Source organism: Crotalus tigris, unplaced genomic scaffold (genome assembly GCF_016545835.1).
Source record: "Crotalus tigris isolate CLP2741 ecotype Arizona unplaced genomic scaffold, ASM1654583v1 scf7180000021179.819088, whole genome shotgun sequence".
In the NCBI taxonomy this organism is placed as follows: Eukaryota; Metazoa; Chordata; class Lepidosauria; order Squamata; family Viperidae; genus Crotalus; species Crotalus tigris.
In genome coordinates, this window is record NW_024098385.1 from 283,399 (window position 1) to 307,909 (window position 24,511).

General features: G+C 46.8%; 2 protein-coding genes across 10 annotated transcripts in view; one reads left to right on the top strand and one right to left on the bottom strand.

Annotated features, from left to right (window-relative positions):
* Positions 1-145: 145 nt before the first annotated feature.
* On the bottom strand, positions 146-17,352 carry AAGAB (alpha and gamma adaptin binding protein). Of its 2 annotated transcripts, XM_039369669.1 has the most exons (10): positions 17,240-17,352; positions 12,895-13,085; positions 10,560-10,656; positions 9,042-9,131; positions 5,807-5,890; positions 3,513-3,595; positions 3,010-3,100; positions 2,668-2,772; positions 1,895-1,944; positions 146-1,598 (listed from the first exon to the last, which is right to left on the bottom strand). In XM_039369669.1, the coding sequence occupies exons 1-10, from the start codon at positions 17,304-17,306 to the stop codon at positions 1,521-1,523; spliced, it is 936 nt and encodes a 311-aa protein (XP_039225603.1). In that variant the 5' UTR covers positions 17,307-17,352; the 3' UTR covers positions 146-1,520. The 2 variants fall into 2 exon arrangements, with proteins under 2 accessions (XP_039225603.1, XP_039225604.1); XM_039369670.1 differs by lacking the exon at positions 5,807-5,890.
* Positions 17,353-17,409: 57 nt separating this feature from the next.
* Positions 17,410-24,511, top strand: part of IQCH (IQ motif containing H) — an 85,178-nt gene continuing 78,076 nt past the window's right edge. For 4 of the 8 annotated variants that reach the window (XM_039369659.1, XM_039369663.1, XM_039369660.1 and 1 more), the window contains exons 1-4: positions 17,410-17,713; positions 20,877-20,993; positions 21,507-21,604; positions 23,338-23,446. In XM_039369659.1, the coding sequence (XP_039225593.1) occupies positions 17,468-17,713; positions 20,877-20,993; positions 21,507-21,604; positions 23,338-23,446 (570 nt within the window). In that variant the 5' untranslated portion in view covers positions 17,410-17,467. Of the gene's footprint in view, positions 17,714-18,836; positions 19,034-20,876; positions 20,994-21,506; positions 21,605-23,337; positions 23,447-24,511 lie in introns of all 8 variants that reach the window. The other 4 variants (XM_039369666.1, XM_039369665.1, XM_039369667.1 and 1 more) reach the window with 4 other exon arrangements.

The following is a 24,511-nucleotide window of genomic DNA, read 5'->3' on the forward strand; positions in this document are numbered from 1 at the left end:
GTTCATGGCCAGTCCCTTCCCCTCAAAAGCCCGCCTGTCCCAAACTCAGCAGCCCCTCAAAGCTCTTGTTGCTGCCTGCAGAGGCCAGGTTGCTGCATCACCGGATCTTCTTGGAAGGGCAGAATGCAAAACAACCGAACAGCAGTCTGTTTCCAGCAGACTTTATTCATCCGAACACAACACCAATAAAGGGTCCATCCGTGGCTGGACCACCACTCAGTCGCTTTCTCCACAGGGCCCTCTCCAGGCCTTAGCAGCAGCAGCAGCTCACATCCGACCCGTGATTAATGGCTGCAGAGGCTGGGAGCCATAGCCCAAAGCAGCCTGTGAGCACCAGGATGGGGCTGGGTGAGTGGGCCACATCTCCCAGCAGAAAGTGTGAAGAACTGCACAGAACACTGGGATCCCAGCAGGCTGCAATGGTGAAGTTTCCAGCCACAGTAAACTAGACTCTGAAGTGTTTTATCTGCCTGGGAGGCTGCTTCAGGCCCGAGAGCAGGAGCAGATTGCAGAGTTCTGCTGACACTAATAGGGAGCCCCAAGATTTACATGCCTTTTGCAGGAAACAGCCTGCAGGGCCTGTCACCTGCTACAGGTCCAGCTTTGCTGCTTCTGCATAAGGTAGCAATTCCCAACCTTTCTGGCGGGGTGGGGGTAAGGGGATGGGTCCCTGCAAGTGTCAAGACGTGCACGTGAGCATATGCAGCTCTTCGTGCAAGTGGCGTGCATGCCTGCCAATCACAAATAAGGAGCTTTGTGTGTGAACACCCGTCACCCAAGTGGAGCTGTGCATGTGTGCTCGCCCACTGCTTGGGTGGCCCGGGGGTTGGGGACCCCTAGTAGAATTCTAACCTTCCTGGCTGCAGGTTTCCAAAGAGAGATGCTCCCCTCCCCAAAGGAAGACTCTCCTTTTGTTGTTTCCAAAGACTGAAACAATAGCCTCCTTCCAGCATGGTGGGAATTGCACACAGCCTCTCTCAGTTCCCACTGACAGGAGACATTCAGATGTTTCTCCTTGTGCTAATTCATATTCAACTTCCAGGCAGGATAGACAGCATGCAAGCTCTATCTCCTCTTGTCCAGCCAGCATTTGATAAAACACTCAGGATCCGATTCCAAATGAAGTTGAGCCAAGAGAAGCTGCATTTTTCAGCATCTCTCCCCTTTTAAGGGTCTAGGGACATCAAGATTCCTAAACTAACAGATAACTTTCTACAAACATTCCCCTCCAGATTTCAGTCTGTATTTTGATATGAAGACAAGTTAGAAGGCAAATGGAACCATGCTTGGTCTATCTCAAAGCAGCAGCCGCAAAGACACGGCGCAGTTCTCCTTTAATTGAGAACAGGCTCTGTTCACTTGAAGGTCCACAATCCCCTTGGTAAATCCAGACATGGAGACAACGGAGGCGGCTACTTTTCAATGCTGAAGAACAGGAATGAACTAAGTCTCGTGGTGGCAGCCAACCACTGTCGCACGTTCCAAACCAGAGTCCCATTCCAGTCTGCAAACCCCCATCCTTAGTTGCCCTCGTCGGAAGACGAGCCTTCGACCTCATCCTGGTCTCCCCCGATGGCCATCCAGAAGGCTTTGGTAACCTAGGAGTCAAGCAAACAAGCTGAAACTCCCAGAGGCTTACCCCATACCTGTGGGAGACAAAACACCCTACAAGCTCCCTCCAGGTAGATCTCTCAGTTTAATCCAGGAGGACATCAGTACACACTTCACTTCTTCCTGTGAGCTGCAACTTAGAGAAACAAACAAAAACTTGAGCATGAATAATTCTGACTTTGGTTGGGGAGAGAGGTATCTCTCAGTGAGATACTAGGGTACTAGTAAGCAGCATCTGCCTGGGTTTGGACTCAGAAAAGGTATGTCCACTCCAAAATCTTACCTTTTCGGCATGCAGCTTTCTTTGTTCGCGAGGCAGAGTGGCAGCCTTTTCTGGAGAGTAAAAGGGAAAGAAAAGTCACCTTTAGCAAAGAAAGATGTCGTTACTCGGTGGGGATGAAAAAGAAAAGGCTACAAGCAAAGGTATGAAAAGGACAGACAGATCGTGACCGTCTGTTGCTCAGAAACTGCCTGCCCTGAAAGAAGCCGGAAGCAGCCGGTGGACCGGCAGGAACCGATTGGTGCAACTTCAGCTACTCCTGTCCCCACCTCTGGTCACACATTCTAGGTCACTCCTTGTTCCTTCTTTAACCCCCAAGGCTCAAGGCAGGTCAATGCCAGTGAAGAAACCCAGACAGGCTCTTTCTGACTTCAGCAGGTAAATTGGGGAGACAGAAATTGGTTTGCATTACGTGCCCAAATATTTTTATCTTAACATCAGTTGCCAGAAGGCAAGGATGGATTCCTAACTTCCTGCTTTCCTTTCTTGCTCCTGTAAAGGCAAAGGCAACCAGAGGCCGGCCAGCACAGCGCAGCAGGCCTCCAGAGCACAGGGCTGGTCTGCTGCATTCCTCCTGCTTCCTAGAGGTTGCTGCTAGGAAGCTGCATTTCCCAGCATTCGTCTGGCCCTCCCACCCCCTCCCTACATTCCTTTGTGGAGGGGTCAGGCTGAGGAGAGCTACCTGGCTGTTGCACTCTGAAAGTCAGCCCTGCCCTGGCGCGTTGGCAAGAAAACCAAGTTATTTTCTGAGTTTGGGGAAATAAGCTGAAGGTTACCTTTCATTTCCTTCAGCTTGGAGAAGAGTCGCTCAAAGTTCTCAACATCTCCTTCTCCTGCGGTGAGGCTAGCAAGCTCTTGAATGTCCGTGTCCAGCGCTGGGTCTGCAAAGAAGCCCAAAACAGAGGCAGCTCTCGGCCAGATTAATTGATTGAGCGGGAGGTGGGTTGGGGTGTGAAGAGAGCCACTGAAGTTTGTGAGAGTTCCCCTGAGAGGGGAGACAGGATGGGCTGAAAGAGCTTCTTGCAAACAACCGATGGAGGGAATAGACCTGCATTCTCCCCTTTACCTTACTTGCCCTCCCCTACCACCAGTGCTGCACTTAGCAAAGAGGCTCTTACCAGCAATGGGGTCACCCTGGGCTCCATCCGCAGGAGCCAGAGCTTCTGAATCCACCACAACTTGGGCCCTCTCTGCTGGCAAACAGCTGGCCTGGCGGGCAGGGAAAGAAGTTGCGTCAGACGAAACCCCCTCCAGTGGAAATGGGCACCAAGTACGGGCTGTGCTGAGCCAGCCTCAAAGATGCAAATTCCATGAGGCCAACGAGTGCCAAACCAGTTCAAAAGGACATTTTGTCTAAATCTAGGTAAATTCCAATTGCAATACCAAGCACAAATAATATGGGGATCCCTGGAACACGATGTTTTAATCGTAAAAAACAACATTAAATGTTTGAAGAAAAGATGAAGGGCCATGCCCAGTGAATTAAAATGGAGTACCCCGGAGCTAAAACAGGGGTATAAGCGATGCAGAGCTGCCTCTAAGAAGAAAGGCAAAACAGCCAAGGATGAAGCTGTAAGGAGACAGACGTCCCACCCAGGAATGTTTAAAAATGACTGTTTACTTCTGGAGCTTTGTTCTCTTCTGACCCGATCCTGCAATCTGCCCCTGCTAAGGCTGGGAAAAGGCCAAAGCTGTGGCTTGCCTCTGAAAAGGAAAAAAGGATGGTCAGTTAGCAGAAGGCCAGGCCCTTCAATGGCTGGCCAGGCATCGCCCGGCCCTGCCCTGGCCTGGAGGGCATTCGGCTACAGCTTCAGAAACTCCCAGCCAGAAGCCAGAGGCCAAGCTACCTGGAGGCTGTGGCTGCAACACTCCAGGACGTGGCTCAGGGACTCCCACATGGCCCCTGCCTGAATGTGCTGGTCCCTGAAGGCCGGTCACCATCCTGGAATAGGCTAAAGCCAGAGGAAGGGGGTCTAGCGCAGTGGCTCCCAACCTTTCTGGCTTGGCAAACCAGTGGGAGTTGGGGGGAGGGGCTGGTTCCAAATGGTGCTTTGCACGCAGGCAACTACCCCTCGTTCAGATGGAGCTTCAGCCACGAGCGCCTGCCACCTGTGCAAATGCAGATGCACCTGCATGCAAGTTTGCCCGCTGCTTGCTTGGCCCAGTTCTAAATGGGCCACGGCCCAATAGTGGCCCGTGGCCGGGGGGTTGGGGGCTCCTGGTCTAGCAGCAGCAATTGCAGGACTCCACCAGGCTTCCCCTCTGGCCTTTCTTCACAGAACCTGGGCTCCTCCTTGCCTCTGCAGGAGCACCAACCTCTTGGGATGTTTTTCACAGAGGGATCCCTCCTCCCCTCCACAGCCTTGGGCAGCTGCTTCTGCCATCAGCGATCAAAAGGGTACTTCTCAATAAACATGGATTTGACCCCGAACCTCAAAAGCAAGTCCATCCCCCAAAAGTGTCTCCCTCCCAGATTGTGGCATGAAGCTTTTGCAGGGGGTGAAACCAGGACCGTTTCTAGCAGGAGAGCAGCAGCAGCTTCCCCTCCCACCCGCAAGAGCAAAGCCGAGCGGCCAGCCAGGTTGGCCAATGACTCGCACCGAGAAGGAAACCCCGGAGGGGGCAGCCGGGAGCGAAGGTCTCGGCTGCCAGGTATGCCGAAGGCGCTGCGGCCAGGCTGACACTCCCATCCTGGGGGGGGCACTCGCACCGTCTCACACTGGCTTTGCGCAGGGCAGGGAAAACAGGCTGCCCACCCGGAATTAAATCCGAGTGCACTAATCATCTCTCGCACACGCAAAGGGCCTCGCGAAGTAACATCAGAGAGAGGGAAGCCTAAAGCCGCGTTTCCTCTGCCCGACAGGCTGCCTACAAACCCTCCGTCACCACTACTGGCCAAGGGAGGAAAGGGCCCCTCCTGGGTGTCACCTGGGCCTCCCCCGCAAAAGCCAGGCGGAGCCTTGAGGACCCTATCGCGACGGCCACCTTGACCTTTTTAACTCCTGCTTCCACACAGGGCTCCATTTGGCTGCAAGACACCCTACAAAGCAGCAGCGAGCTCCACTCTGCAGCTCTCCCAAAAGTCTCAAAACCAAAACCACATTCGAAGACCAGTTTCTAAGGGACACGGGTTCTCCTCGACTTATAACCAAAATTGAGCCCAAAATTTCCACTGCTAAGCAAGACAGTTGTTAAATCAGGCCCCATTTTACAACTTTTTTTGCCACGACTGTAAATGAATCACTGACATTGTTAGGTGAATCATGCAGTCATTAAAGGGAATCTGGCTGCCCCCCACTGACTTCGCGTATCGGAAGCGCCCTAAGGAACTGGCAAGCAAGAATCACAGAATGCCGCAACCGTCCTAAATACACGCCAGTGGCTAAGCACCCAAAATGTGGCCACATGACCAAGTGGGGATGCCGATACGGTCATAAGTGTGAAAACTGATCATAAGCCACTTTTTTCAGTGCCACTGTAATTCTGAATGGTCATTAAACAAATGGCTGTAAGTCAAGGACTGCCTGTGCCATGAAGAACTGGAAGGACCGAAGAACGATTCAAGGAGTCCAATCTGCTGCAAGAATCCATAAATTAAGGCATCCACATTACTTCTGCCATCTTTCTGAACAACTGATTCCACTGTCGAATTCTTCTTATAGGGATGACGCGCCGTCTACCCAGAATTTGCTTTCCTGTTGTTCTACCGCGAGGTGCCCTGCGTGGACAGTTCAGAGCAAGTGATGGCTGCCTCTGCCATCGCAGACATTCCTCAGGTAACAGGGACCCTTGCCGGGGAAGAAATTCCCACAGAATTGCCTCCCAGTGTACCGGACGTCTGGGAGGAATTTCTCCACACCCGTGCCAGAAAATTATTTGCATTAATTTTTAAAAGCTGACCTTAAAAGCCCATACCGTTTTTCATCACCACGTTTGACCAGACATTGGCATTCAAGGCCTGGATGATTCGTTTCACTCCTGTAGATTCTGGAAAATCATCTAAAGTGGGGATGAGGAGAGCAGAGTTGGAACACGACTCGTTAAAACGGCTTTGTCAGAAACTGAGGAAGAGGATAAGCCTGGACGCTGCTCGAGAGAACGAAGCCGTTCTCAGTTCTCAGTTTGAATGAAACACAAGCAGGGAGGGAGGCCCCACAAGATGCTGGTGGTGTGAATGAGAAGCGCCACGGGCAGCTCTCCACTTACAACCACAAATGAGCCCCACATTTCTGTTGCTAAGCGGAACAGTTGTTAAGTCAGCTTTGCCCCATTTTATGACCTTTCTTGCCACAGTTGTTAAGTTAGTAACACCGTTTGCCTTCCCCATTGACTTTGCTTGTCAGGAGGTCACAAAAGTTAATCACGTGACCCCAGGACACTCTGACCTTCATAAAAACGAACCAGCTGCCAAGCGGCTGAATTTTTTTAAATAAATGTTTTATTAATTTTCTATTTTCACATATAAGTGAAACCCTAACCCCCCCCCCCGCAATCAAGAGTCCCCTCCTTGCTTGCCAGCTCTATGGGTTAACTTTCGAGGATACCCCAGCAGGGGTAGAAAACAAACGTGAAAGACGGAGACCTGTCTTCCTGCGTCTGCATAGCTGTGATGTCAAAAGCGGAATTCCCCAAGCGGCTGAATTTTGACCACGTGACCCGTGGGGCTGCTGCCATGGTTGTAAGTGTGAAAACTGGTCCTAAGTCACTTTTTTCAATGCAGTTGTAGCTTTGAACGATCACTAAATGAAAAGTTGTAAGTTGAGAACTGCCTGTATTATGAAAACCCTTTTGCAGATTCTGGGAAAATCTTTCCGATATTCTGCAAACCAAATTCGGAATTCTATACTCAGCAAAAAATCCCCCCAAACCTTTGCAAGCTCCGCTGAGGCGCAAGCGGACCTCGGGCAGCTCAGGCCGACTATTTGGGAAAGATAAATCCTACACTCAACATGTAAAATGGCCCTAAGGAGGAAGACTGCCAAATTCTTCACAGCTATCCCCACTCAATGACGAAATAAAGGCAGTCTTCGACTTGCAACAGTTTGTTTAGTTTAGACAGTTATGACTTATGACCATGTTTCACACTTACAATATTTGCACCATCCGCACGGTCCCCACGCGATCAAAACTCAGATGGTCGGCAACTGGCAGGTATTTATGACGGTCGCAGCATCCCGGATGGGGTCACGTGATCCCCTTTTGCGACCCTCTGACAAGCAAAGTCAACGGGGAAGCCAGATTCACTTAACAACCGGGTTACTATCTTAACAATTGCAGTGATTCACTTAATGACCCTGGCAAGAAAGGTTGTAAAATGGAGCAAATTTCACTTAACTGTCTCGCTTAGCAACAGAAATTTTGGGCTCAACTGTGGTCGTACGTTGAGGACTAATTTAAAAATCCCTCCAGCATTTTCTGCTTTAGCGGAGGACTCAGCGACTTTAGAAAGCTGTGATCTCCCCAGGCAGTGACTCGAAAGAAACTATCAAAATGACAATGCAACCAAAAGAATAAAAATTGTTATATCATCTTGAATGCCCACCACACACTAAAGTTTCAAATGAAGCATTGGCATATTTTAAAACTGAAATTCTGATAGTGACTAGGCAGGACAGATTACTCTTTTTTTAGAATCCTAAAATATACCATCCAGTTTCGGGGCAAAAGATATAAAAATAAAATAACAGGATGCTTCTGAGCCTAAGGATGTATTTCTGGACTGGAACTGAGTTTTTGACAAGCCGTCTTTATCTGTTTAATCTGAGAGGGAAGAAATAAGATGTTGTTTACCACTAAGGTTAGTCAGAGATTTCTTGCCTAATCACTTAAATATCTATCAGGAAATAGCTCAAGAAATACTACACTATTTCACCACTACATCAATGTCATAAACAAACAAAATCTCCTTGTTTATAGCCCTTGATACAAAGGCCCAAGCTCAGACTCACCAGGGCAAAGATGGCTATCCCAAATTTATTTATTTAATTTATATACTGCTCATCTCACTATCATGTAAATCTGGGCTACTTAAACATCATAAAAGCAAATGTACCAAACTTTCAAATATTAAATATTAAAATTCGGCTGTCAAGCATTTTTTCCTGTAAAAAAAAGACCATTATAAATATTGTAAGCCATCCAGAGTTACCCTGTAGTAGGGTGGGTGGCCAATAAATTGTATGTATGTATGTATGTATGTATGCATGCATGGAGGGAGGGAGGGAGGGAGGGAGGGAGGGAGGGAGGGAGGGAGGGAGAGAGAGAGAGAGAGAGGGAGGGTGCAAGGTTGCCAGTATCCAGGAGCTTATAGGAGAGAAAGTGCTGTGACCTCAATGTTTACGGACGTGGTGTGGATGACACAAAGGAGCCAGAAGGCAGCCTCTTAAAGGACCAGTTCTGTGGGGCAACTTAAGCACCCCACACCTCTCTCTAAGGCAGTGTTTCTCAACCTTGACCATTTTAAGGCATGTGGACTTCAACTGCCAGAATTCCACAGCCAGCATTGCTGGCTGTGGAATTCTGGGAGTTGAAGTCCACATGCCTTAAAATGGTCAAGGTTGAGAAACACTGCTCTAAGGGGACTGGTGGGGAACAGCAACCTTCCAATATCTGGCATGTGATCCATTAGTCGCTCTCTCTGCAAAAATTATCTCAACATTTTGAAAGTCAAAAAGAAGCACGCCAAAAAGCTCAGCTCCTGAGACAATGCGGTGAATGCAATAGATGTGCATTTTTTTTAAAAAAAGGTCTGAAAAAGTAGACACTGAAAAAGACTGGATTTGTTATGTACTGACCCGTAAGTCCAGGGTTGTTTTTAAAAGCTGAGCTGGCAGCCACAACGGTAGGAGAGATGATCCGCCTCTTTGTTATGCACAATGCCCACAAAAAATAAGAACTGCAACCACATTGTTGTGGCTACCAGCTTGATTTTTTTTTTTTTACCACACCCTGTAGACACCCTTGCACACATCCCAAAACCACAGTCTCTGACTACTGTGATGCAGCAGCCCCACTGATTGGGTGGGGAGAGAAGCGATGCTTCCGGCAGAAATACGGGCCTTTTTCTGGCAAGGAAAAAACTTGCCGATGAGCACAAGGAAACTGAACGGTTTGAAAATCCCTTTTGCGGAAGGCAAAAGCCGAATCTCACCTTCCTCATCCGGAAGCTCCTCTGGGCTGAGCTCTACCAACTCAAAGCTGTGCTGGATGCACCACTCTTGGGCCTTCTGCCGGGTGACACCTGCAAGGAGAAAAGGCAACTCGTATCACCCTGGGCACTGGGGTGGGAAAGCTCACTGGAGGGGAGGCACCGCTGAAACCTCTTGGCACGTTCTGGGGAACGCTGCATGTGGGCAACCTGTTCAGCAGGGGAAAGCTGTCGCCGGACAGGAAAAGTACGCAACCAGTACATTGGAATGATCTGCTGCACTGGAAATGTTAAAGTAAACTGGAAATGAACATGAAAGCCTATTTCTCCATCTCTGCCCTTCGGGCCATCCTGTGCTCTGCGCTCTGCCCTGCTCCCCCCGCTGATCTTGGCTGCCTTCCTCCTCCAACAGCTGACCAAGCACTCCTGGCCTGGCCCTGCACGAGGCAGCTGGTGGGCACACGCAGGCTTTCCCCCCAAACTCACCACACAGCCTTAGGCAGAAGGCTGACCAGGGGCCGGGCTGGGCCCAGCTCCTCCTCCTCAGCAGCAGGAAGATGGCGAAGGGCAGAGGGGAGGTGGAAGGGGGTTGGGGGCAACGGGCTTGCAGAGAAATGCGGGGCAGTGAAAAGGGCAGGGATGGGGAAGACTAATGGCTGGGGGAGTTCAAGTGGAGACGAGCAGAGCAGGATAAGAGAAGACAAAGGTCCTCGCCTCACAATGGCCCCATCCTAACAACTGCAATTGGGACTATCGAGACTGCCTCCGTTGTGCGGTGGGGTCTGCGATGTCTCGCCGAATGACGTTTCACTCAGCGATGGAAATCCCAATCCCAAATCAGGTCACTAAGCCAGGACTACTCCCATTCCATCATTCAGATGGCTTCCAATCAGAGTCGGCCAAAGTTGCTTGTCAGGCTGAGAAATGGGCTTTCCAGAGAATGTTTGCTTATACTTATCAAATGTTTACTGAATACACTTCATAATTATTTTCTATTTGGTCAATTTTCTTGCAGGTAAACATGGTAGTTCTTTAAATGTAATATTTTAATTGGGGAGTTCTACCGCCTTGGGATGTTGAGGCAGCCCTGTGGGGTTGGCAGTTGCTTAGCTGGCCTGTCTTAAGACCAGCACTGAGGAATTGTAGCCCAGAAAGCAACCTGGGGAGATTAGCACAGCTCTCAGCTTCAGATTTTGCAAATACAGTGGCACCTTGTTACTTATCAAATTTGCTACTCAATGCATTTTGACATGAACATTTTGCCCTGATACTCATCATTTGTTTGACACTCAACACACAAGCTAGAACTTGTCGGTGTCAGCTGCCTTGTGACTCATTACATTATTCCTTATGGCAAAAATTTGTTTGGTACTCATTGTTTTTGGTACTCATCACCCCTCCTGGAACCAATTAACAATGAGTACTGAGGCACCACTGTGTGGCCTTTCCAATCCAAGCTGCTCTTTCTGTTGCTTCAGCCAAGATTCACACCCTAACCAGATTTTGGTCTCGTCACCTTACCATTTTCAGAGACTCTGTCACAGACCAAGATCATCACTTCTGGTAGCCAGTCTTCTATAAGAGGAAGCCACTGAGAGGCAGCATCCAGCCCCGATACCTGTAAAAGGGTACGAATAGCTGGCTTCTTTGCTGCGGGCTTTCTGGAGTATTACAAGCAAAAACATATCCGATTCTGTAACAATCCTTGTAAAAAGAAAATGCTCAGAAGCAGAAAAGTTTGAAGGGAGATCAGCCACCTTAAAATTTGGATCAAAAATCCAACCTTAATGTAAAATCTACAAATTTGACATCTATGGGCAAGCAACAACTATTAGGATTCTTGGGCCCGCTTAACCAACCAAGGCGTAGAGGCACGGTGCAGGGTTGTTCTCCAGCAGTCTAAACACACTGCACAGAGTTGCAAGCCTACTACAAGATGATTTTACCTATCTAAAGTTTTCATAACTTTTCACGAGCGGAGATTACTGTGAAACTTTGAAGAGCATGTAAAAGCACAACCACCCCAGGAAATGAGATCTGTCCTTGATTCCAAGTCAAGCTGCTACACTAGCTTTCTCCATAGAAGAAAAGAGAGTTGGAACCCAAGGTGGCTTGTTCTGAGATCCTGGCTCAATTGCTTTCCTCTTTTCCTTTAATGGCCACTACCCAGGGACTCTCAAGGAGTTGCAAATAACTGAGAAAGAGCCTCCTGCCCTGCTAAGGAACACAAAAGAAGAGAGAAAGGGACAGGTCTAGACAGAGAATTCCCATTTAGGGCTGCAGGTGGTCCTTCTCTCTATAGAATGAAAGCCTAGGGGCTCAGGAATATCTGTGATAGGCAGAGGGTTGCTGGTGTCCAAATCTTTTACATTTCTTCCTAGGAGCCACATCTATCTACTTCTAAAATTAGGTTTAGATTTAACATATGCATTTCAAACATATTGTTCAGCCAACCCACTTGCTACTTCTGCGTACATTGCTATATCTACATTATGGGTGCTCCATTGCTGGAGGCCTTCAAGAAAAGATTGGCAGCCATTTGTCTGGGATGCAAGGAGGTTTCCTGCCTGAGGCAGACCAGAAGACTCCCAAAGTCCCTCCCAGCCCTGTGATTTCTTGATTCCACAGAAGTCAAATCAAATGGTATATCCATCACACATACATAATTTTTAGGCATTGTTTACATTTAGATGCTTTTATAAAAAGAGCAGTATCAAAGCCGCAACAATAACAATGGAATGCAACTTTAATCTAAGCAAGTAGATTTCACAATTTTACATATTTGATAGAAAATAGCCCATCCTTCATTCAGGAAGCCAAGACAACATACACAATCTGTGTTCCCCGTTTTTTTTTTTCCCCTCCGCAACAAGGTTATGGGACAGTCTGGGCTGAGGGTCTGACTCAAAGTGGCCCCAGGAGTGTCTGTGGTGGGGAGGGGTCTTGAACCTGGGCCTCCAGGCTCCCGATCCAGGAGGTCCTGAACCACCAACCCCCCCTTGATACCATGGAGGGAGAGCCAAGTTATGCAGACTAGTGGGAGTTCTACAATCAATAACATGATTGTTACCCTGGGTTACCCTGTGCAAAGATGGGCGGCCAATAAAATTTATAAATAAATAAACAGACATCCAACAAATTCCTCGATAAATTCTCAGAAAGTATAAAAGAATAATGTATGGCAATGCGTATCTTTTCATATAAACCAGAATTTCTCAATCTTAGCAACTTTTAGATGTCTGGACTTCAACTTCCAGAATATCCCACCCATAAACTCTCTAAAATCACTCTCCAAACACTGGGAAGGAATTGATTTGAAAGCAGACAGTGCTTTATAATTGTAATACCGTACATTCATTAGTTCAACAAACATTACAGGTCATCGATGGCAGACCACCACCAGTTTCTGAACCAGAATGTCCACCAAGGGGGTTGGATTAGATGACCTCCAAGATCCAATATCTCAGGGGCTGCCACAAAGAAGAGGGAATCAAGCTATTTTCCAAAGCACCTGAAGGCAGGACAAGAAGCAACGGGTGGAAACTAATCAAGGAGAGAAGCAACCTAGAACTAAGGAGAAACTTCCTGACAGTGAGAACAATGAATCAGTGGAACAGCCTGCCTCCAGAAGCAGTAAATGCTCCAACACTGGAAGTTTTTAAGAAGAAACTGGACAGCCATTTGTTCGAAATGGTGTAGGGTTTCCTGCCTGAGCAGGGGATTGGACTAGATGACCTCCAAGGTCCCTTCCAACTTTACTACTACTACTACTACTATTATTATTATTATTATCCCTTCCAATTCTGCTACGCTACGCTATGCTACTCTACATCCCAAACTGCAGGGCAACACTCACTGTGGTGCTGTCGAAGTAAACCAGGAAAGCCTGAATGGACTCAGCAATTTCCGCCGACACCTGAAACACATTTGCCACCACGCAGAGATGGATGGCAGCTGAGTAATACTTATTGTCTATCGTCCAGGGGTACAACCGGGCTCCGCCCTCTGCGGCAATATGCTCTGGAAGCTCTTCTCCTCCGGTGATAACTGCAAGACAAACAAAGAGACCTAAATAACCAGACAAGGAAAAGACCTGGGGAGGAAGGGGAAAGGGGGCTCACGTCTGAAAAAATATCCCCTCTCCTGCTTTCCGGTTGATCGGTGAAACACTTTGTGGGCTGGGCAGAATTGTGGCAGATCACCACCTCCACCCTCCCCTTTGCATATATGCTGTTCCCAGAATTAACTTTCATCTATTTTTACCAGTTGCCCACGAGAAGGGTTGACCCAGCCGGCTAAGTATAAATAGGCTTCCCATTGCCACCCACACCAGGGTGTAAAAAACACCCGTTGGTTGTCTAGAATCTTGGAACCGTTTTGTTCAGACGGCTGGCCTTAGGAAATTCCCCACAGAAGCTGTGCACATTTTCATACAAATATCACCTAGGCCTCACACACTATAATGACACCTTTCTATATCTAGCTGCAGAGAATATACCCATTTTTGGATAGTCTTTCAAGCTGACATTCCAACCTCCCAAAAGTTCTTCCCCAAACCCGCCATGACAAAAATAGTGCGTTGGGAAACAACCGTGTCATGGGAGAACTACTGCTCACTTTAATTTTTGATATTTCCAACCTCAGGGTGGGCCTGTGGTATCACATACAAAAAGTTTTGGGAGAGAGAGAGAGAGAGAGAAAAAAAAGTATCAACGGATGCTTTGGCAACCACAACCTTTTGGCAGGCGTCCCAAGCTAGCTTTCTACGGCTTGTTTTCATAGAGTGCATGCCAGCTCTTGGACTTGATCCTGTGCCATGCCCCAGACCAGCCCTCCCTGCAACGCAACAGCTGGCCCCATATTTGCATACAACCTCACACGATCAGAGGCAGAGGAACACCACTGGAACACACAGACGTGTCAAATGAAAAAAGTAACAGCTGCTTCAGCCCAACACTTTTCCTCAGAGCCAAACTGGGTTAGAGGATGAGTCTCCAGTAGGTCACTGCCAGAGTTACCGCTGAGCTGTGCAATCCTGCTCCATCTCCTTCACCAACAAAAGGGCACAAGGGATCAAATTCTCCATCAATCGTGTATTCTTGACTTTTCAAAATGATCAGATTGACATCTCCTTCATTAGCAACAGCGTACATGACTTCATTAACATTTACTATACCGGGGGTCATCAACTTATGATCGGTCACTTAGCCATTGAAAGAATAACAGAATAATAGAGTTGGAAGGGATCTTGGAGGTCTTCTAGTCTAACCTTCTGCTTGAGCAGGAGATCCTATACCATTCTGGATGCATAGTTGTCCATCTCTTTTGAAAGCCTCCAGCGATGGAGCGCCCACAGCTTCTGAAGACAAGCTGTCCACTGATGAAATGTTCGCCCTGTCAGAAAGTTTCTCCTTAGTTCTAGGCTGGGTCTGATAAGCTTCCATCCATAACAGAATCATAAGTGTGAAAAATGGTCATAAACTCCTTTTTCCAGGGCTGTTGCAACTTTGAACAGTCACTAAACAAATGGCTGTAAGTCAAGGACGACCTGTACAGTACATATATATCCACCTGCCTATACCTCCTTCCTCATACTTCCTAAAAAATACAAACGGGATTGCAAATTCCATGTTGGTTATCCACTGTCAAGATTGTTCAGTACACAAACACAATCCCACGCATCGCAATTTTTTGAAAAAACACAGCGAGAGCTCGTAGTCCTGGGCTAAAGCCGGACAGCAGAAGGAAGACTCCACACAGAAGCCAAATTCTGGCTCTCCCAGCTTAATCTTGGTCTTGACTTCAAATTCATAAGATTAAAAAAGTTTCTTCTAGCATACTTCTAACTATTGGACTACTAAAGTTTTAAAATTATTGCTGCCAAATCCTTCTGACCTAAGCTTCCAGCATTGCTAATTCACTTCACAAGTATTTTTCAACGTTTTTAAAAATATTTTTTAAGATGATCCCCGTTTCATGGTTCCACTGCATTGGTCTGCGAACACAGCGTGCCTGGAGAGCCACCTTGTGGAATGAAGCACACATCCTTCCACCCAAGCACTAAGCAACCGGCTCCGGCTGTCAAAAGAGCCAATGCAGTTTTGGGTTGCATCAACAGCGTTAGTGTCAAAACTGTGGAAAGTGCCCGTTCTCCTCTACCCTGCACTGATCGGACCACACCCAAACACGGTGTCTAATTCCGGTCAGCAGAGTGCAAGAGGGATGCTGAGGAACTGGACCGAGTGGCAAAGGACCTAGAAGTTCAGTCTTATGAAGAACAATTAAAGGACCTGAATATATTCAACTGCTAGAGCAATAGTCTTCCTTATTACGATGCATGGGCATGAGATTGGGACATTAAGAATGACTGATCCCAGAAGAATTGACCCCTTTGAACTGTGGCGCTGGGGTAAATTACTGCGTATACCATGGACAGCCAGAATAACTGACAGAGAGGTGTTAAATCATATAAAACCAGAAACATCACTAGCAGCTAAAATCACAAGATTACGTCTGATTTTCTAGGGCCATGTCATGCATGCAAATTCACGAGAAGCCAGCGGTGCTAGGAATGGTTGGTGGAACAAGAAGACAGGGCAAGCAAAGAACATGTTGGCTTGATAACATCAAATCTCCATGAGCACCCAACAACGTTGAGCACCCAACAACTGAAAGAAGCTGTGCATGGAGAACACTTGCCTATAAAGTCACCAAGAGTTGGACATGACAGTTAAAAACAACAAAACAATGTTCAAACTAAAGTAAAAAGGCTATGGGGAGACAATATTTAAAGGACTGTCACAGGAAAGAAGGATTTGTTCCTCATAGCCCCCAAAGATAAGAGCCTACGGGGGAATATGTTACAGTGGGAGGCTGAAACTGGAAATAGAAGAATTTCCTCACTGTGAGAGCTATTAAAAAGTTGAACATCGTGCATTTAAGGTAAAAAAAATGAAGACACAACCATGCAACAGATTAATCCTTGAGCCAGCTGTCTATTACTTTTACTAAAAAGACAAACAGCATCTCAGTTTGAATTCAACAATAATTTCTAGATCACAAAAGTGGTAGAAGACTAGATGGGACACTTATCTGATGCTGCCAAACTGGATTGTGTCAAGCAATAGTAACAACAGGATGTGTTTGAAAATAAAATCCCATATGAAATGGCTGAAAGACAGGGATATGATTAGCTTGTAGAAAAGGCAATTAAAGGGTGACCATGATAATTATCTTCAAATATCTAAGAGGCTGCTACGCTTAAGATGGCAACATAGGCCAACTGACACTTCAAAAGACAGGATTAGGCGGTGAAAACTGAAAATGAATACAGTACAGTACATTTCAACCAAACATTAAAAGAAATTTCCATAGCAAAAGCTATTGAATATCTAAAATTAGTGGACTGTTGTTCTCCCACAGACATTTGTTCAGCATATTTATTTGTAATCAATTAAAATAGGAAATTTTATTTTTATCCTTATTTTTAAAAAACAAGGAAGGAAACAGGAAACTTGCACTGACCCCTCCTAGAGGATCCAAAGGCAAAATTAAACAAACTAAGTGAGACATTGAAAATGTTCTAAGCCCATCTAGCTTCCTTAGAACAAAAGGCGGCTAACAGCGTTTTGAGGAAGATCTGCAGGAAGCTGAAGCCAGTCCAGCATGCATTTCCCACAAAAGCCACGGTATTGCTCAGCACTCCTTCCTGGTCTCAAAAAGAAGGTTCCTCCTCTACCACTTTTCTTCCCTTCCACACACACACACACACACACTTAAATTTATATGCCACCCATCCATCCACAGCAACTACATGTGCGCAGACACAAACACATTGTCAACTCAAGGTGGGGAACACATCCCGCAACAAAGAACCACCCTGTGCGGTGGCCTGGGCAAGAGGCCCAGAATTCACTCGCCTGGCTGCTAGGCGAGCACCCTCACCAGGCAGGCAGGCTCTCTTTTGCCGCCCTCCCGCGCTCATCCAGATTAAGTCCAGGCCTGAGAGGGCTACATTAGGGATTTCACTGCCGGCTGGGAGAGCAGCTGCCATCGGGCGCACTCTGTACATGCTCAGGGACTCTTTGCTTCTCGGGGCTCAGAGGGGAACATCTCTCGCCACGGACAGGGCAGGGTAGAAGCAGCGCCGGGAAAGGGCCTCCGGGGAGGGTAAAGCAAGGCCGGGGCTCGAGCCGACTCACGTTTCGCCAGCTCCTCCCCGGGGAAGCCCGCGGCGCAGCTGGCGACCAAGGCGCACGGGACGGCCATCGCGCACGCCAGCGATCGTGAAAGGCCCGGCGCTTCCCTTTCCGGCGCAGGCCCCGCCCTTTCCGGCCCTTACCATTTTAACAACGGCGCGGGGGGGGAAGCGAATAAACTCAGTGAACGACTGCAGCTGACGGAACCCGTAATCTCCGAAGTCCTGAGAAATGAAACAGAGACACCTCCGCGCCTCTTTTCTTTCGCGAACAGAAAGCGGAGCTGGGTCCAGTTCACATTGCTACGGCCGCTCTCCCCCCTCCGACGGGCTCGTGGTCCACGCCCGGGCCGCGCGTCCCGTTGCTAGGAGGCGAGGTGGCGTGGCTCCCGGCGACTTGCCGCGCTCTGCAGGGGGCGGCTTCGCCATGGCGGGGGTGGCTGGGCCGGGTGTCGAACTGGGCGGCGTTCTGGTGCAGGTGGGTCGAAGGAGGTCGCCTCTGCCCGGGGGGCGGCTAGGCTAAGGCACGGCTTGGCTAACCGTGGTCTGTTGCATAAACCACGATGGGCGGGGCTCCACAGCCCTGCAGCCTGCCATGGGTTTGCGTCGTAGCGTGCCTGGTAAATTGACCGCGGCCGGGTTGGCAAAGTCTCTCGGCCCGCTTTGCAGTACGCAAGGTTTTTTTTTAAAAAAATAAGAATGTATTTATGGTTCTTTGACCCGGGATCTCTGACCAGAGGCTGCCCTGAGCTAAAGCCGGGCTGGCTAAGACGGGAGTCTCTCTGGATGAAATTAGAAATAGAATAACAGAGTTTGTAAACTAGAGCAAGGAGTAACAAACTTTTTGTGTGAAAGGCCAGATAGTAAATAGTTTAAGCTTTGTGGGCCAAGAGGTTCACACAAGGATATTATGTAGATTCGTATATAACTAGAGGGAAAACAAATTTCCACACTTTTTTTTTTTGATGAAATTCCTTTTCCTTGACAGCCCCCCCCCCACTCCTCAGGAGCCAGGTGAGGTGAGAGGCTCCAGCGGTCTTGCGCTTCTGTAGGTACATCTGACAGGTCTGCAGGCCAAGGAGCCTGGTGACTGTTGGACAGTACCAGCTTGCCAGCAAGGAGGCCACCAATGCCCAGAATGCTCAGCCCCACCTTTCGCCTTGGGGGCTCAGCTGAGGTTCAGGCCTAGCTAGCTCCACTTATCTACCCACCTGTCCATTCTTAGCTCAGGGGCCATACAGAAACAGGTGGAAGGGTGGATTTGGCTCATGTTGACCACCTGATCTAGAATTTGTTAAGTAAAGTAAAGATTGTCCTGTCTTGTCCTCTATTCTTCAACATTTTTATTAGTAGATGAAGGGTGGAGGGAATGCTTATCAAATTTACAGATGACAAAAGATGTAGTGGGATAGCTAAAAAAAACCAAAAAAATTCACCAAAGCTACCAAAATTAGAGATGGATCAATATTTGAGGGATCACATCTACTTGACCAGATGACAAAGAGAATCTGAACAAAAAAGATGAATGAAAACATGTTCCACAGTGCTCAGACCCTCAGACTGGGCCCAAGGTTCACTTTCCAACATGACAATGATCCCAGGTGCACAGCCAAGACAACCCAGGAGTGGCTTAGGGACAACTGCATATCCTAAGGAGGCCCAGCCAGAGCCCTGACCTGAACCCTATTGAACATCTCCAGAGGGACCTGAAAATGGCTGTCCATCAACAGTCACCATCCAACTTGACTGAGCTGAAGAGGATTTGCAACGAAGAAGGGCAGAAAGTCCCCCAGTCCAGGTGCGCAAAGCTTGTGGTGTCATACCCCCGAAGACTCGAGGCTGTAATTGCTGCCAAAGATGCTTCAACAAAGTACCTAGTGAAGGGTCTGAACATTTATACTAATGTGATATTTCAGTTTTTTTCTTTTTAATAAATTTATAGTCATTTCTAAAATTCTGTTTTCACTTTGTCATTATGGGGTATTAAGTACATTAATGAGAAAAAAATGAATTTCAACAATTGTAGAATCAGCCTGCAGCATAACAAAATTGACAAAAGCGAAAGAGTCTGAATACTTTCTGAATGCATTGTACCTCCAGTTTTCTACAAAACCACGCCCATAGAAAGCTATTGGCTCACTTAAGAGGGTATTCACTTAATGATCACAGATTTACTTAATGGTCCAGGGATTTACTTAACAACTGCCACAAAAAGGTCATAAAATCAGGTTACATTCTCCATTGCTGTTGTAGCTCGATGGTTACCTGTGAATCCAGGTACCAATTTTGTTAGCTTCCTTCAAAGCAGCTCTGCATAACAGGCAGTGGAATAGTTAAGTCAGGAATGCTGAGCAAGCAATAAATCATTTTACTGGATTTTTACTGCATCCCAAATTTTTCTATGGTTGAAGTTGTAAAAGACAATTCAGAGGAAGAAATCTATTTGTGTAATTGCTTAAGCTAAAATGTATTTACATGGCTGAAAGAAAAAACAGTGTTTTTTTGTCTGTGATAAAATAAAGCTGAGGGAGGAGGAATCAGAAGAAACTTTTTGCAAATGAAGTTTGGTTGGTTGCGCCTAAGAACGTACAAGGCTTTGTGACAGATTAGAAATCTTAAGATATTTTAATAGTTAAAAATGTTCAGAAGCAAGATTATTAACTTTATTGGCACTTACTCCCAGTTCGAGTGCATATTGGAATTCAGCTGCACAGTAGATCCTTCATATGCAAGTCTCATTGAGTTTTAAACCTATTATTGGAACTGAAGCCTAAATCAATACAATTGGTGTTTGAGCCAGACTATGTTTGTATAGCATACTAATCCATCAAACACAGTTAAGAAATCGCACATCATGCTAAGCAAAGAAGTCAAATCACATGGCTTAACAGGGTAGCCTTGTTTACATTATGCACTGAGACAGAATGTGGCTGTTTGATGTTGGTTTAGCCTTGATGTTTTGTCAGCAGTGCTTTATGGCTGAATAGGTTAACCTAGTCAGGTGCATCTGCGGAGAGGGCCAGCAGGTAAATATTGACAAGTGTTACGATGCAATCACACACACTTCTCGCCGACATCCTGATGCAAGATCATAATATTTCTGTGGTGATTTCATTGCCTGTGTATTGTTACTTTGGTTTGTGGACATCATTGAACCCAGCCTGGTTTTTTCCCAAGTAGCCTTGTTAGAGTATACTTTGTATTTGAGCTATCCCACCCCCAACCCTGTAATTTCAATCAGAATAGAGCTGGAAGGGACCTTGAAGGTCTTCTAGTCCAACCCTCTGCTCAAACGAGACACCCTATCCCATTCCAGACAAGTGGCTGTCCTGTCTCTCCTTAAAAACCTCCAGTGATGAAGCAACCACAACGTCTGGAGGCAAAAACTGTTCTACTGGTTGATCGTCCTCACTGTCAGGAAGTTTCTCCTTAATTCTCTCCTTGGTTAGTTTCTTTTCTTGTTTCTTGTCTTGCCTTCTGGTGCTTTGGATAACATCAGATTTGAGATGCCAGCTTTGGTCTGGTTTCTCCACTTGTAATATTCCAGCAGACTCTGAGATTTAAGTAGTCTGAGATTTTCAATCTTAACTTCAGAAGTGCATTTATATTCTTGTGTATTCAGTGCATGCTTTGTTTTGTAGGTTCAAGAAGATCTTCAACAGTTGAAGGAACAACTGCGAGATTTCAGCCACGACTGGGAAGCAGCAGAGGCTGAGAGCCTGGAACTGGTTGTTGAAAGGGCAGAGAACAGATTGAGGGTGAGTGGGTTGCCTCTTCTTTAGTGGGAAATAAAATCCACAGGTAGTCCTTGAGTTACAACAGTTCATTTAGTGACCATTTGAAGTTACAAGAGCACTGAAACAAGTGAATTATAACCATTTTCACACGACCATTGTGGCATCCCCATTCAAATTCAAATATGTGACAACTGTCTCATATTTATGATGGTTGCAGTGTCCTGGTGTCATGTGATCACCTTTTGGAACCTAATAAGCAAAGTGAATGGGGAAGTCAGGGTCACTTAACCATGCAACTAACTTAAAAACTGCAGTAGTTCACTTAAAACATTTGTCAAGAAAGGTCGTAAACTGGGGCAAAATTCACTTAACAAATGTCTCATTTATCAGCAGAAATTTTGGGCTCAATTGTGTAAATCAAGGACTACTTAGAGAGAGAGAGGGAGGGAGAGAGAGATAGAAAGAGAAAGAGAGAGAGATGGATGCAATTATATACAGATATATACATACATAATTCTCTCTACTCCTGAACAGAAGCATGCAGAGAAGTATTTAAATGCAGTGAACAGATCAGTGCTAACTATTTTCCCAGCGGATGATGCAGAACTGTCTTCAAGACAGATTTCCAAATGGTAAGAACATTCAGTTTTATTGGATAAATATCTTTGAGTGGCAGAATTTGGCTGCTTTTAGCATTCAAAGATAGTTTTCATAAACTATCTCCAAATATCAATGTAAGAAAAGTCTTCTGCTTCTTAGCAAGGATTGGACCAGGAAGTGACTATATTCACATGACTCTGGATACCTTTGCTTGATGCTTGACTGCTTCTTTCTGAAGTTCTGTGGTTTGGAAATGGCAGTCCACAGCTTGTTTTGGTCTTACTGGGTTGCTCATTAGAACTTTCTGGCTGAGACTGTTTCCAGATTGAGAACAAACCATAGAATATTCTCTCTTTCCCTCCTGGAGAGACCCCAGCATCTTGCATACAATATGGCAGCCTTAAAACATGGTGTGGATGGTGCTGTAACTAACTTGCATGGTTTTGGGGGAGCTGTGGCCAGATGTACAGGAGTAACCAGGCTTGTGTTGGGCAAAACCCTTCCTTGTTTGGACTCCTCAAATAATTGCAGCTGCTTATCTGTGGCTGTTGAACAAGGCCATATCATTTTTCCAGATAAAAGAAATAGTCATGGTTTAGTTGGCCAATTTTGTATTTATTTTAGCTGCTCTTGCAGTGGCCACAGGCTTGGTTGAAGCAAATTAGGTACAAATCAAGAAACCACATTGATGTACGTTCACATATCCTGCCAAGCTATAGACTAAAAGAATGTCCACAAGAAATTGTGCTTTCAAATTGTGGCTTCCTGTTGTTGAAGAAAGCATGATTTATAATCACTGACCATGTTTGCATGTGGTCAGTCAAAACCAAAGTACAGTGCATTACAGCTAAGAGTATCTGTAAACTCCAATAAATATCAGTATGTATATAGTCCTCGACTTATATCTATAACAGAGCCTGCTCATTGTGGTTGTAAGTCATAATGGTCAAAAAGCTGGTCATCTCAGACAAACCTGAGTTTACGACCGTTCTTTGAAGTGATTGTTAAGCAAATCACTATGTTAATTAACTGAATCTATGGCCATTAAGCAAACGCTGCAGTCATTAAGTAAGCCCATTGTTTGCCATTAAGTGTTTTTGCCAAAAACTGGAAGTAAATACTGTTTTTTGGCAAAAATGTAAATCGGGGTCACATGACCTTGAGACCATGCAAATAGTCCGTGCAGGCCAGTTGCTGAGCATCTAAAATGTGGTCATGTGACGGGGGGCATGAGAACTGGGTTGCAAGGACCTTTGGGGGGTCCGTCACAACTTTGAATGGTCCCTAAGCGACCATTGTAAGTCAAAGACCACCTGTAGCGTTAATCCCTTTCTGCAGGACTTGCATTTTATCCTAATTATAGGCAGTCCTCGACTCAAGACTGCAATTGAGCCCATAATTTATGTTGCTAAGTGAAACATTTCTTAAGTGAGTTTAGCTTCATTTTATGACCTTACTTGCCCCAGTTGTTAAGTAAATTATCTCAGTTATTAAATTAGCAACACAGTTGTTAAGTGAATCTGGCTTCCCCATTGACTTTACGTCTGAATTTTGATCAGGTGAGCGTGGGGACGCTGCAACGGTCGTAAGTGTAAAAAAGGGTCATAAGTCACTTTTTTCACTGCCGTTGCAACTTTGAACGGTCACTAAACAAACAGTTGTAAGTCGCGGATTGCCTGCACTGAATGTCTTCTTTGGGGCAGGGTATGAAAATGAAGCCGTGCTCTTTTGCCCGCTTTCTGATTTCATTCTCTTCCCAATGTAGGGGAATCCCCTTGGAGCCTTCTCCGAAAGAAATCGCTTTTCCCAAGGTGCCCACGACGGCCCCTCCTGCCAGGGCAGCCCTGCCTCCAGCCTCCTCCTCGGGCTCAAAGGTTCGAAGCGGCTTGTGGCTTTCATCTGGCCAGGGATTCTGCGGTCTGGTTTCCCTCCCAAGGGATCTCGCTCAGGGAGCCTCCGGGGACAGGCCCACTTTGGATGGGATCCTCCTGCAGGCTAGAAAGCGGAGGGCGGGGCGGGGCTCTTCCTCCCCTAAAGACCAGATAGGGAGCCGTCATGTTTGTGATGATGGTCTGACTTCTTGGTAAACCAAGGTAGCTTCTTCACAAGCCTCCCCTGATTTTCTCCCTACAGCACAGAGAGATTGAGGGAGAGCGACTGGCCCACAATCCCTAGTGAGCTTTGACACGAACGGGGACTTAAATTGGAATCTCTCTGGTCCCAGTGCAACAGTTTAACCCAGTGTTTCTCTGCCTTGGCAGTTTGAAGATATGTGGCCTTCAGTAGCCAGGATTCGAGTCTGGCTGGGTAAATCTGGAAGTTGAAGTCCATATGCTTTCAAGATGCCAAGGCTGAAAAACCCTGCCTTAACCACTCCATTACACCAAGAACACAAAGTCTTGGCCTGGATCAGCACAGACACAGGAGGGAAACAGAGCTAATCCATTTGTCCTGTAGGCTTAAATTATTTGCACTTGTGAGGATGGAGGTTCGTTCTCCGAGCTGGTGGGCTGGTTTCCGAACATTTCGTTCCCAGGTTAGGTGACCTCTTCAGCGCAATTTAAGGGAGGTCTGTGTCGGTGTCCTTCTGCTTACAGGGGCTTGTGTGGTCAGTAGGCCTTGTGATGAGGAGGTCACGTCAGGGGAAGGTCTTGCGATGGGTCTTGTGACCCTCCCAATGATCCTCCCCTGACGTGACCTCCCCATCACAAGGCCTACTGACCAGACAGAACAGAAGGACACCGACACTGACCTCCCCTAAATTCCGCTGAAGAGGTCAACCAGCCTGGGAATGAAATGTTCGGAAACCAGCCCACCAGCTCGGAGAACGAACCTCCATCCTCATCCTCCACCTGAGCTACAGATATTCGCCACTAAGGCAAACTTGCACTTATGCCCTTGCATGACTAGAAATGTTGAGTTTCGTGGTATAGCTGTCA

Excerpts from the sequence above, each read along its gene's own strand:
- AAGAB (XM_039369669.1), bottom strand. The coding sequence starts at position 17,306 with ATGGCCGTCCCGTGCGCCTTGGTCGCCAGCTGCGCCGCGGGCTTCCCC. Across the intron at positions 1,945-2,667 it reads CAAGCTGAAGGAAATGAAAG|AAAAGGCTGCCACTCTGCCT; the intron begins GTAACCTTCAGC and ends TTTACTCTCCAG. Across the intron at positions 1,599-1,894 it reads GAAAGCTGCATGCCGAAAAG|GTTACCAAAGCCTTCTGGAT; the intron begins GTAAGATTTTGG and ends CTTGACTCCTAG.